Consider the following 13,933-nt stretch of genomic DNA (forward strand, 5'->3'; position numbering starts at 1 on the left):
CATTTCTACTGTAATTGCCCTGTTTTGACTCTTTGTGGACCACATCTTTCTATTACCACATGCATCTTCTGAAATGATGTAATGGATTGGGTTAGAATTATCTTCAGTTATATTCTGTTATTGAGGAAATAGTTCCATCACATTTAATTGAATTTGGTGTTTCACAGATATATACCAGCATTCTTACCAGAGGGAATCTCTACAGATAGCCAATATTAGCTAATTTAACTTCCAGAGTTCAGAATTCCTCCATTTTCTAGAGGCATCTTATTACAGAGTTCTTTGTACTAGTCTGTATTCTGTATATCCATAGCCTGATAGGTAGCATGTACTCTATAAATATTGGTTGAATAAAGGTGAAGATAAAATAGAACATCAGAAAGGGGCTCAAGGAATAGAATTTGTTGATTCTTTTCTCTAGACAGATGGAGGACTAGGAATCTACAAATGAATCTGTAGGGTCTGTTGCTGATCTAAGAGAGGATAATGAGCATTCAAGAGTAGTGTGGAGGGAAAGGCTGAAGAGATGTTAAGGACGTAGCAGGATATGCTGTTGAGATGCAGGGAGGAGTAGATTCTGGCTTAAGTGCCTGCAAGATTATTGGTGCAATTCAGGAAAACAACAGAGAAGAGGGTGAGGGTAGGCATTTGTACAGGTGCAGTATTTGGAACAAATAGGTTGAAATATCCAGTGAGCAGTTTGGTATAAGGCTCGGAGTTCCTGCAACAAATTTGGATGTTCATCGAAAGCATGGAAATGGGTAAGACTTTGGGAAGAGTGAACAATATAAAAGGTGGGGAGGGAGGCAGAGCCTGGATGCACACACCGATTCAGGGGTGGGCAGAGGAACAGGAGCAGGATAAAGAAAGCCGGAGGACATTTTGAAAGCCCAGGGAGCAAGTTTGAAGGTGGTATCGGACGCCTCCTGGAGGTCATGAGGAGGAAGATCAACCCGTTGTAGCCCTGAGTCACTGTGGATTCCGCACAGCGGAGGAGGGTGGGGGTGGGTTAAGCCACATTGCTGACAGTGACTCATTGGAGAAAGGAAGCCGCCCTAGTACATTTTCTTTTCTTTTTTTAGTATATATTCTTTAGGGGAGTTTGGCACTGAGGAGACAGAATCGGCAGGACTTTGAGGGTAATTTAGGGCTCAAGGAGACAATCGGCTTCATAATCCCGTGCCCCTGAGTGGGAGTAAATGCATCGGCTTGAGGGCCCCCGCAGTCCTTTCGGGGTCCTTCTTGGGATTTCCCTTTCAGCTCTAAACAAACAAACCTGCGAAAAACTACCAGCATTGGGTTTTTTGCCACCATTTATTTACCTAAACTGGAGAAAGTGCCACTCGGAAAAACAAGACAGCACTTTATTTGAAAACCTTGTCTCTTTAAAAATCCTGGCATGCAAACCAGGGGCTTTAATATAGTTCACAGCGATTGGTAGGTAGTGGCGAACCCGTCATTTCCTGTTAGTGCCGGACGCGACCGGAAGGCCTGCCTTCTGCTTTCCTACTGGCTGTTTGATAGGCCCCTGTCTTAGCCAATCAAACTTCCTCCCTTCACCCCCTCCCGACAGCTCTTATAAATTAAATCAAATTGGTAATTCTTTCCACATCATTTTCATGGTAAAACAGTGTGCTATTTTTTTTCTTTTTGGCCGTGATGTCCGGACGCGGAAAACAGGGAGGCAAGGCCCGCGCTAAGGCCAAGTCGCGCTCGTCCCGCGCGGGCCTACAGTTCCCGGTGGGCCGCGTGCACCGGCTGCTGCGCAAAGGCAACTACGCCGAGCGGGTGGGGGCCGGCGCGCCGGTCTACATGGCGGCGGTGCTGGAGTACCTGACCGCGGAGATCCTGGAGCTGGCGGGCAACGCGGCCCGAGACAACAAGAAGACGCGCATCATCCCCCGCCATTTGCAACTGGCCGTGAGAAATGACGAAGAGCTCAACAAGTTACTTGGGGGTGTTACCATTGCCCAAGGCGGCGTCTTACCAAATATCCAGGCCGTCTTGTTGCCCAAGAAAACGGAGAGTCATAAGCCTGGCAAAAACAAGTAATTAAAACGCTTGACACCACCCGCCCCACTTACCCCCCCCAAAGGCTCTTTTAAGAGCCAACAAAGTGTCAAATCAAGGGCTGACCACAAAATAGCTCATTAGCTCTTTTTTTTGAAAGCTTGGGTGGCTCTAAAAAGAGCCTTTGGTCTTTGGTTTTGTCTTTTGCCAGCATTCATTTGCTTTTGGCCTTGTGGCTTTCGGTTTTCTTTGGTAACAGAACAGCCTGGATGTTGGGCAAAACGCCGCCCTGGGCGATGGTGACTTTGCCCAGCAGCTTGTTGAGCTCCTCGTCGTTGCGGATGGCCAGCTGCAGGTGGCGCGGGATGATGCGCGTCTTCTTTGTTGTCGCGGGCCGCGTTGCCCGCCAGCTCCAGGATCTCGGCGGTCAGGTACTCCAGCACCGCCGCCATGTAGACCGGCGCGCCGGCTCCCACCCGCTCGGCGTAGTTGCCCTTGCGCAGGAGGCGGTGCACACGCCCCACCGGGAACTGGAGGCCGGCGCGGGAAGAGCGGGACTTGGCCTTAGCGCGGGCCTTGCCTCCCTGTTTGCCACGACCAGACATGACTACAAATGAGGTGAAAGCTCCAGAAGCTCAGAATGTGGCAGCGAAGCAGGACTGAAAGATAAACAAGTAGAAAGCCTTTATAAGCTTTCCTAGGGGTGGGGTCAGGAGCGCATTTTTCATTGGTTCTAAACGGGCTCCAGGAATGACCAATAAGATCAAGAGTTGGTGTTGTCACGATTTTATTACTGGGTTCCTACGTGGCCCAATGGAAACGAGAGGCTTCTGAAGCCGTAATTTGCATACGGTGGTTATAAAAGGATCAGGCCCGCCTAGCACCTCACTTCTTTTTCCAGCTAATCGTTATAGCGCTTTTCTGCAATGCCGGAGCCCGCAAAATCCGCTCCCGCGCCCAAGAAGGGCTCGAAGAAAGCGGTCACCAAGGCCCAGAAGAAGGATGGCAAGAAGCGCAAGCGCAGCCGCAAGGAGAGCTATTCCATCTACGTGTACAAGGTGCTCAAGCAGGTCCACCCCGACACCGGCATCTCGTCCAAGGCCATGGGCATCATGAACTCCTTCGTCAACGACATCTTCGAGCGTATCGCCGGCGAGGCGTCGCGCCTGGCGCATTACAACAAGCGCTCCACCATCACGTCCCGGGAGATCCAGACGGCCGTGCGCCTGCTGCTGCCCGGCGAGCTGGCCAAGCACGCCGTGTCCGAGGGCACCAAGGCCGTCACCAAGTACACCAGCTCCAAGTGAGTCCCGTCCGGGACGCGGCGCTCCTCGGAGTAGCCAGCTGCTTGACTCCAAAGGCTCTTTTCAGAGCCACCCACCTAATCACCAGAAAGAGCTGTAGCTGTACATTAATTTTCCTTCAGTTTATGTACACAAAGTAAGTTTTTCTGGCAAGGGTTACGGGGTTGGCACACGTAGCTTTTCAAACCTTTGGCTTTGGGTTCCCGTTCCGTGACTGGCTTTGCTCTTTGAATCTAGGGCGCGTCTTTAACCTCTTCCTGTGCTCTTTGTTTTCCGGAGTCGGTTCTAAATGAGGTTAGAGTCGGCTCCTCCCACCCTCCGGCCCTGGACTGGTGGCCTGGTGCCTCGGGTATGTTTCATCGGCTTTTTAAAACGAAGTGACTTCAGCCATCTTCATAAGAAAGGACCCCAGCACACAACCGAGCCCAGGTTCCTCGAACACTGCGTCACAACCCAGAAGGATTTTCCCGAGAATCTGATGGCTGCTGTGGTGCTGGCGCCGGCAACTAGTTCTGCCCTGCGATGTGCCCTGGGGACACCAGCGATTCTGAGCACTTGGAGCAGAGTTCGGGCCGCCAGGTCCCCTCCTTTTCCTGGTTGGATTACATTAACATTCAAAACTACTCGCCGTTCTGAAATTCATAGGTTCTGGTTTCCTCTGCTCACTTGAAGGCTTTGAAATCCCTAATCTCATTTTTGTGGGTAATTTTTGCATTTAATATTGTTTCCAAACTTTATCTTTTTTTTATTATCATTTATCCTCCCTACTCTTCCCCTCCCCCAAAATCACTACACTGTTGTCCATGAATTCTTTCTTGCTCAATCCCTCCACCCCCCTCCCCCAATTTAGAAAGATCTGAATTTAAGTTACTTCAAGGCACTGGTCATTTTGGTCCAGGCTCAAAGACACCTCATTTTCCAAGTCACCCACTCAAGAATTTGCACTTTTCCTTTCCTGTCTTGGTCCCTCCCGGTTTTATCTTCCTCCTAGCAGCCATCAGAAATTGGATGTTTATTTTGTTATAGTTTTTTCAAGCCCTTAACACTTGGTTGGTCTGGCTTTCCGTTATATCATCAGCACTATTAAGTGCCTGGCACATAGTGGAGGGACACTTAAATACATTTATTGAATTTTCTTATCACACCCCTTAATCCCTTAATTTCCATGGAAGGATGGGTGTGGTTCATTTCCATTAGTTGTATGTGAAAACATGAAAATGGAACTGTTTTGTGGAGTTTCCCAAATCTGTCCGTGGTCACACCTCAGGGCAACAGCTGGGAGGAGGCCCCTGTTATGATTCTTTTTGTCCCTCCACGCCCTCTGCCTCCCCCTCCCACCCCCCTCCCATACTTTAGTCCTTTGTTTCCACACTGAGATGAGCTTTAATTTACACTTACCAGTCTCATTTGCTTTTTAGAAGACCATGTAAGACAGACCCTGTAAGATATGCAAGGCTAATAACCCTTTTATAAACATGATTGAGAGAAGCAAAGTGATTGGTCCACAGGCCATGCAGCTGACATTGTCCACCATTGTACCCTTAGATGTGAGGACAGTTGCATTTTAGTTTTATTTAGTTGAATCTTTCTGTCCAAGCCTTGATTTTGCTGATAAAGACACTGATGGTCTGATCAATTATTCAACTCTGCTTTTGGCTAAGGAGTCCTGGAGTTGATTGCAGGGGTTTTATGAATCCAAATGGACACTAGACATTATTATACACTGAATAAATCTTATGTTTCCTACATGTGTGTTTTCAAATGGGTGTAGATGGTACTGTTGTTAATAAAGCTACCAGTCAATTTAAGGTTTTTTTAAAAATCTGTGGTATGTTTTCTAACTAAGTAAGGTAGCATATACAACTACTACTGAGTCTATGGAAAAGATGGGTACCTCTGACTTGAAGGATGAATATTTATAAGATACTAAAGGTCTGGGGCACGAAATTTGTGCATGAGTAGGGTCCCTAGGCCTGGCCAGGGATCAGGGCCCACCTGTGGGGTGACTGGCGGGGCGATGAGATGTCGGGGCAGGGCTGGCCTGGGGCCTGTGGGCTGGGGGCAGCTCCTGCCTTGAGTGTCTGCCCCCTGGTGGTCAGTGCGCGGCATAGCGACCAGTTCCACCGGTTGTTCTGCTGTTAGGTCGATTTGCATATTAGGCTTTTATTATATAGGACTAGAGGCCTGGTGCATGAAATTCATGCATGGATATGGTCCCTAGGCCTGGCCTGCTATCAGGGCCAAGCTGGCCCCGCCCCGCCACCCACCTCTAGTTCCCTGTTCGCCATCGGGTGATCGGTGCCTGATGGCTGGGGAAAGGCACCAAGAGGTGGTCAGTGTGCCTCATAGTGACATCCAGCAGTCGTTCTGGTCATTCTGCTGTTAGGGTCAATTTGCATATTACCCTTTTCTTATATAGGATTAGCCACACTTCTAGCTCAGAGGTGCACTGAGGACTTTGTTAATGCTTAGTAATTGAAAAATAGATGACCACAAATAAGAAGCATTATAAAATAAGAAAATAGAAGAAATAAAGTCCTTACAAAATTTTAGCTAACATCTAGAGATGTTCCAGCCAATGTTCAAAATCCTTTATACATACTGACTCATTTAATCTCCTTGGACACTCTCCAGAGAATAAATTCCTTGTTGTGTTTAAGGGCCTTGAGAAAGTAAGGTAACTAACTGAAAACCTGGGCCTCTCTGGATTGGGGAGTGGGGGGAAGGGAGGGGAATATCTATGCTTCAAAATAAAAATCAAAAGAAATATCACCTACTTTATTCCCTCCAGGATGTACCCTGAATATACATCTATGGTTCGGTGGCCTTGAGAATGGGATTGGGGGCTCTGGTTCTCCATCCCAGAGGCCATAGCTCAGTTCAGTTTAGTTTGTCCTCACAGTAGTAGGGCTCATCAGCTGGAATCCCTTCACTAACAGAGAGAACCTTAGTTGCTGGTTATGGGCTCCTCCTGGGCATGTTTACCAGGAAAGAAGTTAACAGAGTGAGGAAGCGGGTAGAGGTGAGAGAGCTTGGTATTTTAACTTCTGAGAAGGCAATTATTAATGGTGAGATGAACCCTCCTAAGGAACATCTTTGATGTCTTCACACCTGTATACATTTGTTGATGTTGGGGTTAATAGCAATAATTGTTATAATAATAATAATTGTTTCTGCTTATTGAGCATGTTTTTAAATTTTAATTATTTAGAAAACTTTTTTTATTTTATTTAGTTTTGGGGTTCTGGATTCCCAACTAAGCCGGGGATCCCTGAACTGCCTTAGCCACGACAGATGCACAGGCAGTTGTTAAATCTCAAGGCCACAGGGAGGTCTTGGATATCTTTGGCGTGATAAGTTTGGCTTTAAAACCTGATTTAGTATCAGTCCAGGGAGTATGATCCTGGGGAGGAAGGGCCGTGAGGTGGAAATCTACAAACTCCGCAGGGGTTTGCCCAGCCAAGATGGCTCTGACAGGCTGGAATGTCACTCACTCTGAGAACTTCAGGCTGCAAGTTTGAAAACAAAACTTCAGTGGATGAGACGCCGGGTGACAAGGTGCCGGCCCTGCACAGCCCAGGGTCACTGTTGTTTCTGCTTCTAACTCACCAAATGCAGACCCAGAGGATCCCATTGTGCGTTGTGGGTCTGCTAGGGAATGAGGCTCCGGGCAGAGATCAGAGGCCTGTATTGGCCCGAACCCCAGGCGAGGGGGCGTAAAAAACAGGACTTAATATCCTCACATTCTAGGCTAGAAGTCAGAGATGAGGATTTGGGCAAGTTTACTTTCCTTCTGTGGTCTCTGCTTGGCCTGCAGACGGCTGCGTTCTCCCTGTCCCCCCACAGTTGCCCCGCTGTATTGTCTGTGCCCAGATCCCCTCTTTTCATAAGGTCACGACTCACGCTGGATCGGGGCCCACCCTGGTGACCCCACTTTCACCTCATCGCCTTTTTGAAGGCCCTGCCTCCAAATGCCGTGACATTCGGAGGAGCAAGGCGGTAGGTCTTGGACGGATGGGCATCCGCACCAACAAAATGGAGAGTAAACCTGGGCGTTGGGACGACGTCCGCCTCCCCCTCCAGCCCAGGTGCCGGCCGCCCATGCGATGGGCTCGTCCGGCCGTCCGTCGGTCTACTGATGGGAAACAGCTTTTGTTGCCATTTTCTTTGCTTACTGTTTGGAGCCTGGGATCCTCTTGTTGGGATGAAACCCGGAGCTTGCGCCCTCTGGACCCGTATTTGCTCCTCTCCTGGTCTTCTCTCCCCAACCCGGTCCCCGCCCCCCGACCTTTTCTCTTCGCCAGTGTAATGCCTTGGGGGCGGGCGGGGGGGAAGCCCACAGACGGCGAGAAGGAGACGAAAACAGCTGTGGAATCCGGAAGCCGGGCCTTGGGATCCGAATGCTCCCGAGACCGTGGCGGATAGTGTCCGCTAGAGGGCGGCCTGAGGGCAGGGGGTGGAGGGGGGCGGGGAGAAACGGCGGAGGGGCGGGGACCATGTCGACCGCTCGCGGTTTTCAATCCGGTCCGACGGTCTCGTATATCAGGGGGGGTCGAACTCCCCTCCCGGCACAGCGCCTGGTGGGTTCACCTCGTGTTCGGAGCAGCCATGTCCGGGAGAGGCAAGGGCGGGAAAGGGCTGGGCAAAGGCGGCGCGAAGCGGCACCGCAAAGTCCTGAGAGACAACATCCAGGGCATCACCAAGCCCGCCATCCGCCGCCTCGCTCGGCGTGGGGGTGTCAAGCGGATCTCGGGCCTCATCTACGAGGAGACGCGGGGGGTGCTGAAGGTGTTCCTGGAGAACGTGATCCGGGACGCCGTCACCTACACGGAGCACGCCAAGCGCAAGACGGTCACGGCCATGGACGTGGTGTACGCGCTGAAGCGGCAGGGCCGCACCCTGTATGGCTTCGGGGGCTAAGCCTCTGCTGCGCCCTCACGTGCACCAATTCTAAAGGCCCTTTTTAGGGCCACCCACAGAGTCCTTGGGGAGCTGGGCACCTTTAGGACGTGGGCACTAGAGCGCCCTCCAAATCTCCTCTAGCACAAGCCGTTCTACAAGCTGCCCCTTTTTTTTTTAACAGTGACTCGCTTAGACAAGCAATGCCGAGTGCTTTGGTTCCTGCTTGCCCAGCCGACCCTTCTCCATGCCGACCTTGCGGCCTTCCGGGTCCATTGGGGGCCGCGCAGCTGTGTCCAAATAATTACTAACCAATCCGCAGAGCTCTGCAACGGTCGTGGTGCGTATCCGGCCAATCAGGACAGAGCTGGTATTGCATTCTCTGAATGCCCATTTTTACAGAAACGGATCCGTTGGGGACAGGGGTGAAGGGTGAAGGTGGAGGCTGGAACTTCTCTGTACACAAGCTAACCATAAGGGGCCTCCAGCCTTAACCAGGCTGTCTCCCCCCTCACCCCTTTATAGCGGCGAGGACCCTAGCGGTCTGTTACCCATCCCCTTTTTCGTTGCCTTTTAATGGGATTAAAAGGCAGCTATTAATGGAATCGCTAAAACGAATTGGATGCTTATTGTGGACCAGAGAGCATGCCAGGCGCTTGTTAAGAAGCATCCCTGAATACGTCCGCCAGCACCACTAGCAAGGTGCTACTCCCCCCGCTTTACAAGTGGGGAAAAGTGAGGCCTGCAGAGATTCATTTGCTGGGAGAGCCACCTACCTGTTCTGTTGTCTGGGCAAGACCGGGATTCAAATTCCCGTTTGTCCGGGTGCAGAGTGCCTACCGGACATTACCCACCAGCGCTCTGAACGGCGGTGCAAAAGAAGGTGGACTTCATTCTGAAGGGAATTGGGAAGGAGGGGAAATTTTTCAGCAAGAGAGTGACAGGCTCAAAGAGTGGAAGCTTAGTGGCCGGGCAGAGTCTAGCCTGAATACTCAGAGCTGGTGAAGGCATCAGTTAAGGCCGGGGCCATGGAGGGAGGGAGGGAGGAAGGGAGACAGAAAGTAGATTCGATTGAGCATTTGTTGACTCCTGAGACTTGGACAAAGGCCACGAGGAAGGAACTTGTGCCCTGAAACAGCTTGGGGGCTGGGGGTGGGGAGCCAAAGGTGTCTTTCACTAAGACGAGAGGTGTGAAAAGTAGCCTGGGGAAGCAAGATGGTGCCGTTTTGGAGATAAGCCATTATCCATCCAGAAGGACCTAGGCACAAGGCAGTTAGAAAAACATTGGTGTGGAGTTCAGGACAGGGGTCTGAGCAGGAGATACCGGTTTGGGAGCACTTGTCAGAGGCAGAGAGAGGGAAGGCGGCGAACCCACGATCTCACTCGAGATGCAGGTAGGAAAGACAAAGGCCAGCAGGGGTGAGCCCAGGACATGGATGGGTCGGCGGAGAAAGAGGAGAAGGCTGGGACGGGGACCGGGAGAAGGGTCAGGAGGACGACCAGGAGAGGGCGTGAACCCAAAGGCCAAGTCCCCTGCCAGGGAAGCACAGGCGTCAACAGGGCCACACTAGCTTCTACGCTGGCTCGGGCGCCAGCCCCTGCCACGCCGAGGCGGAGTTCGGTCTGAAGGAAGACATGTTTTCAGTTGGTCAAGTCCCAGGTCCAAGGTAGACCTTTCCTGCAACCAAGCTAGCCATGCGGAAGCTACCTGTCAGAGGAAGAGCATCAATACTTCCCTCGTCCTTCATTGTCCTTGAACTCTCCCCTGAGGGTAGGGAAGTGACTTAAGTTCAGGAACGATCAAAAGTGAAAACCTACATCTTCTATCGTCCTCTTGTATGGATGAAGTCAAGTGTGTGCCGGTCTCCCGAAGCAATAACAAAGGTTTGAAAGACTGCACTGCTGTGAGGGTGGCGGAGGCCTTGACTGTGACAGGAGCACAAGGGCAGGGAGGCTTCCTGTGAGTGAGCGGGGAGAGAGGGGGCAGTAGAGGCTGGTAGACGAAAGCAGCGGCCTCTGGGGGTCAGGCAGAGGACATGGCGAGGACGGATACCTGACAGGGGCATCTCAGGTTTCAGGGCCGGCTCAGCTACTTGGCTCCGGGACCTGAGATCCTGGGCAAGTCACGCACCCGAGAGCCTCAGACTGTATCTCAGAAAGCGCCGTGTGGGTCTAGTCCCCGCCAGGTTTGCCTTGAGGTGCCCCCCTGAAGTCACACCTGTGAAGTCACCAGTACTTGCTAACCCCGGGGTCCAGACCCGAGCCAAGAGCCGCAGCCTGCACTGAGGCCTCCCCACGCAGGTAGTAATAAGGGACTGGGCCGAGAGCGAGGGGCGTGCTCTGTAAATTGCGGTGATCCTGAGGCAGGGGGGCACCAGTCCCTTCACTGCTCTCCCCTTTTCTGACACATCGAGAGGCAAAGGGAGCTTTACGTAAAAGTGGAGCAACCACGTGTGTGCAGAGCAGCCAGACACGGGCGGAAGCCTTCAGGGCCTCCTTGGCGGTGGGGGTGCGGGGAGCGTCGCTCTGCGGACCTGGTCCGTTGCCAACCCAGCTCCCAAGTGGCCCACAGGCTGTGTCCACACAGGCCTCCCCCCGCCCCCAGCTAGGGCCGGGGATTTGCTTGAAGAAGCACAGCCCTCCGGACCGAGGGGGCGACGCTTTCGTCGGGTGAGGCCATCTCGGGAGGGGGGGCGCGGCAGTGAGCTGCCGGGAGGCCTCCCGGGTGCGCTCTGGGTCGTGAGTGCTCCGGGCTCGAGTCCACCTCTGAGACTTTGAGAGAGACCGCCCACCAGAGCGCCAGCAGGGACGACTATCCGAGGAGCGGCCATGTTTAGGGCGCACGCCTCAAGGTGGCTGAGTGGCATACATTCCCCGATGGAGGCAGGCAGAAGGGAGTAGGCCTGAATGCCTGAAGCTTACCACCCACCCTCCGTGTTGGGAGTCCGCTCCGCTCCGTGCCACCCCTCCCTCCCCCCGTCCCGAGCATGGATATACGGGAGCCCAAGTACTACAGCTTCTCAGTGCACTTGTGGGTGGCTCTGAAAAGAGCCTTTGGATGCGATGGAACCTGGAACCGAGCGCGCACTTCTTAGGCCCGCTCCCCGCGGATGCGGCGGGCCAGCTGGATGTCCTTGGGCATGATGGTGACGCGCTTGGCGTGGATGGCGCACAGGTTGGTGTCCTCGAACAGCCCCACCAGGTAGGCCTCGCACGCCTCCTGCAGCGCCATGACGGCCGAGCTCTGGAAGCGCAGGTCGGTCTTGAAGTCCTGCGCGATCTCGCGCACCAGGCGCTGGAAGGGCAGCTTGCGGATCAGCAGCTCGGTCGACTTCTGGTAGCGCCGGATCTCGCGCAGGGCCACGGTGCCCGGGCGGTAGCGGTGCGGCTTCTTCACGCCGCCCGTGGCCGGCGCGCTCTTGCGGGCCGCCTTGGTGGCCAGCTGCTTGCGCGGAGCCTTGCCACCGGTCGACTTCCGGGCGGTCTGCTTCGTACGGGCCATGGCGATGCGAGGCGCAACCTGCACGACACGACGGCGAGAGCGAGAGCGAGGTCCCGGGCCGCCGCAGCCGCCTTTATAGCCACAGTCCTTTCCCGATTGGGCGGGACGGTAAAATTGAAAGTCCCGCGCTGACTGTTCATTGGCTGTGACGTCACCCTCCCCGGCGTGCCCGATTGGCTGGGGCAGAATCTCCCCTGCCCCCACCCCCTCGCCTCACTTTCTACTTTCGGGTTTGCCAACAGCTTTTTCTGCCCGGTTTTTCCTTTCTTTCGGGCCGAGTCCTTTTTCTTTTTAAAATCTCAACGGTCAGGGCGCCCCTCCGTAGCCCTTCACTCCCTAAGACACGCTATCCGAAATGCCCTCTTCCTTTCCACGCCGGAATCGAGCTTCCATCTTCCTTCTGCCCGCCCCCGGAGGCCCCTTTGTCAATCTGAAGGACCGCTTTTCCCGGCTTTCGGACCGGAAAATTGTCCGCCCCCGCCAGCCCTAACCTCCCCCGGAAAGGCGTCCTCTCGCTTGGAAAAAAAACAACAGGAAACCTTTAGAATTAGATAGTCGGCTCAGTTAGGCCAAGCTCCAGGTTCGCCACAGTCCCGAAAACGGGTCGATCGGCCCTCCTACCGACTGGGGTTGGGTGTGTTGTGTCAGTGACTGTCCCCTCCCTACTGGGCCTCCCTAGAAGTGCTGGGCATAGGTCTCGGGCGGGGGTGAGGGAACTTGCGCGCCGGGGCTCGCCTCTCAGAGGCGTTGTAGCCGAGGCGCCCGAGAGGCTCGTTTCCCTCACCTGCCGTGATCGTGTCCTTAAGGCTTACGGCCCGTCCCATCCCATCCCGCCCAGTCTAGGCGGCGAAGTGCTCGGGATGTGAGCGGGGAGGGGCGGTTGGGAGGCGAAGGCTAATGGCTGGCCCCGCCAGCCCTGCGCATGCGGGAAGGGTTAGCACTTTCTACTGCGGACGTCGGGACGGAGGAGCCTGGGTACGATAATAACAGCTCTTTTATTTGAAAGAGTGGGTGGCTCTGAAAAGAGCCTTTGATTTCGGAGGTGCCCCTTTCGAAACGGGGGGCTGGGCGGGCGCCAGACGCACGGCCTCACTTGCCCTTCGCCTTGTGGTGGCTCTCAGTCTTCTTGGGGAGCAACACGGCCTGGATGTTGGGCAAAACGCCGCCCTGGGCGATGGTGACTTTGCCCAGCAGCTTGTTGAGCTCCTCGTCGTTGCGGATGGCCAGCTGCAGGTGACGGGGGATGATGCGCGTCTTCTTGTTGTCTCGGGCCGCGTTGCCCGCCAGCTCCAGGATCTCGGCGGTCAGGTACTCCAGCACCGCCGCCATGTAGACCGGCGCGCCGGCTCCCACCCGCTCGGCGTAGTTGCCCTTGCGCAGGAGGCGGTGCACACGCCCCACCGGGAACTGGAGGCCGGCGCGGGAAGAGCGGGACTTGGCCTTAGCGCGGGCCTTGCCTCCCTGTTTGCCACGACCAGACATGATGGCGATACACGCACTGCTAGCAACTCCCGACTGACGACCGACAAAGTCGCCCTAAACGGCTCCCTTTCACCTTTTTATAGGCAGAACGGCGATTGTTCACCGAACACTCTGATTGGCTAAAGCATAGCTTTGTCCTGACGGCCAATAGGAGAGCGCAGGCAGAATACACTTATTTGCATAATCTCGCCCCACCCTAAAAACGAGAGCCACTGAAAGCCCGCCAATCACAACGCGGCGTACTCGGGACCTTAATTTGCATACAGCCTCTATAAGTACCGAGCCGCTTCCGGTAGCCCCGGTCCGGCTGTTGTCTTTGCGTGCCTGATCTTTTTCCTGCCGCTGGTGCTTCCCGCTATGCCTGAGCCGGCCAAGTCCGCTCCCGCGCCCAAGAAGGGCTCGAAGAAAGCCGTCACCAAGGCCCAGAAGAAGGATGGCAAGAAGCGCAAGCGCAGCCGCAAGGAGAGCTATTCCATCTACGTGTACAAGGTGCTCAAGCAGGTCCACCCCGACACCGGCATCTCGTCCAAGGCCATGGGCATCATGAACTCCTTCGTCAACGACATCTTCGAGCGCATCGCCGGCGAGGCGTCGCGCCTGGCGCATTACAACAAGCGCTCCACCATCACGTCCCGGGAGATCCAGACGGCCGTGCGCCTGCTGCTGCCCGGCGAGCTGGCCAAGCACGCCGTGTCCGAGGGCACCAAGGCCGTCACCAAGTACACCAGCTCCAAGT

The 13,933-nt window shown here is 54.2% G+C and overlaps 6 protein-coding genes across 6 annotated transcripts; 3 read left to right on the forward strand and 3 right to left on the reverse strand.

Annotated features, from left to right (window-relative positions):
- Window positions 1-1,396: 1,396 nt before the first annotated feature.
- On the forward strand, window positions 1,397-2,122 carry LOC102248938 (histone H2A type 2-B). Its single transcript, XM_014540732.1, has one exon. It carries the CDS (start codon window positions 1,660-1,662, stop codon window positions 2,050-2,052), a length of 393 nt encoding a protein of 130 aa, XP_014396218.1. The 5' UTR covers window positions 1,397-1,659; the 3' UTR covers window positions 2,053-2,122.
- A 21-nt stretch (window positions 2,123-2,143) lies between these two features.
- Window positions 2,144-2,676, reverse strand: LOC102248731 (histone H2A type 2-C). The gene is given in 2 exon segments (XM_014540734.1): window positions 2,144-2,392; window positions 2,394-2,676. Coding segments are annotated over 2 exon segments (390 nt in total). The 5' UTR covers window positions 2,616-2,676; the 3' UTR covers window positions 2,144-2,224.
- A 203-nt stretch (window positions 2,677-2,879) lies between these two features.
- On the forward strand, window positions 2,880-5,126 carry LOC102248427 (histone H2B type 2-E). Its single transcript, XM_005867413.2, has one exon. It carries the CDS (start codon window positions 2,937-2,939, stop codon window positions 3,315-3,317), a length of 381 nt encoding a protein of 126 aa, XP_005867475.1. The 5' UTR covers window positions 2,880-2,936; the 3' UTR covers window positions 3,318-5,126.
- A 1,437-nt stretch (window positions 5,127-6,563) lies between these two features.
- Window positions 6,564-8,465, forward strand: LOC106726313 (histone H4). Its single transcript, XM_014540744.1, has one exon. It carries the CDS (start codon window positions 7,923-7,925, stop codon window positions 8,232-8,234), a length of 312 nt encoding a protein of 103 aa, XP_014396230.1. The 5' UTR covers window positions 6,564-7,922; the 3' UTR covers window positions 8,235-8,465.
- A 2,705-nt stretch (window positions 8,466-11,170) lies between these two features.
- Window positions 11,171-11,868, reverse strand: LOC102248135 (histone H3.1). The gene has a single exon (XM_005867412.2). The coding sequence runs from the start codon at window positions 11,713-11,715 to the stop codon at window positions 11,305-11,307; it is 411 nt and encodes a 136-aa protein (XP_005867474.1). The 5' UTR covers window positions 11,716-11,868; the 3' UTR covers window positions 11,171-11,304.
- An 823-nt stretch (window positions 11,869-12,691) lies between these two features.
- LOC102247835 (histone H2A type 2-A) lies at window positions 12,692-13,265 on the reverse strand. The gene has a single exon (XM_005867411.2). The coding sequence runs from the start codon at window positions 13,195-13,197 to the stop codon at window positions 12,805-12,807; it is 393 nt and encodes a 130-aa protein (XP_005867473.1). The 5' UTR covers window positions 13,198-13,265; the 3' UTR covers window positions 12,692-12,804.
- Between the last annotated feature and the right edge of the window lie 668 nt (window positions 13,266-13,933).

Source organism: Myotis brandtii, unplaced genomic scaffold (assembly GCF_000412655.1).
Source record: "Myotis brandtii unplaced genomic scaffold, ASM41265v1 scaffold250, whole genome shotgun sequence".
Classification (NCBI taxonomy): Eukaryota; Metazoa; Chordata; class Mammalia; order Chiroptera; family Vespertilionidae; genus Myotis; species Myotis brandtii.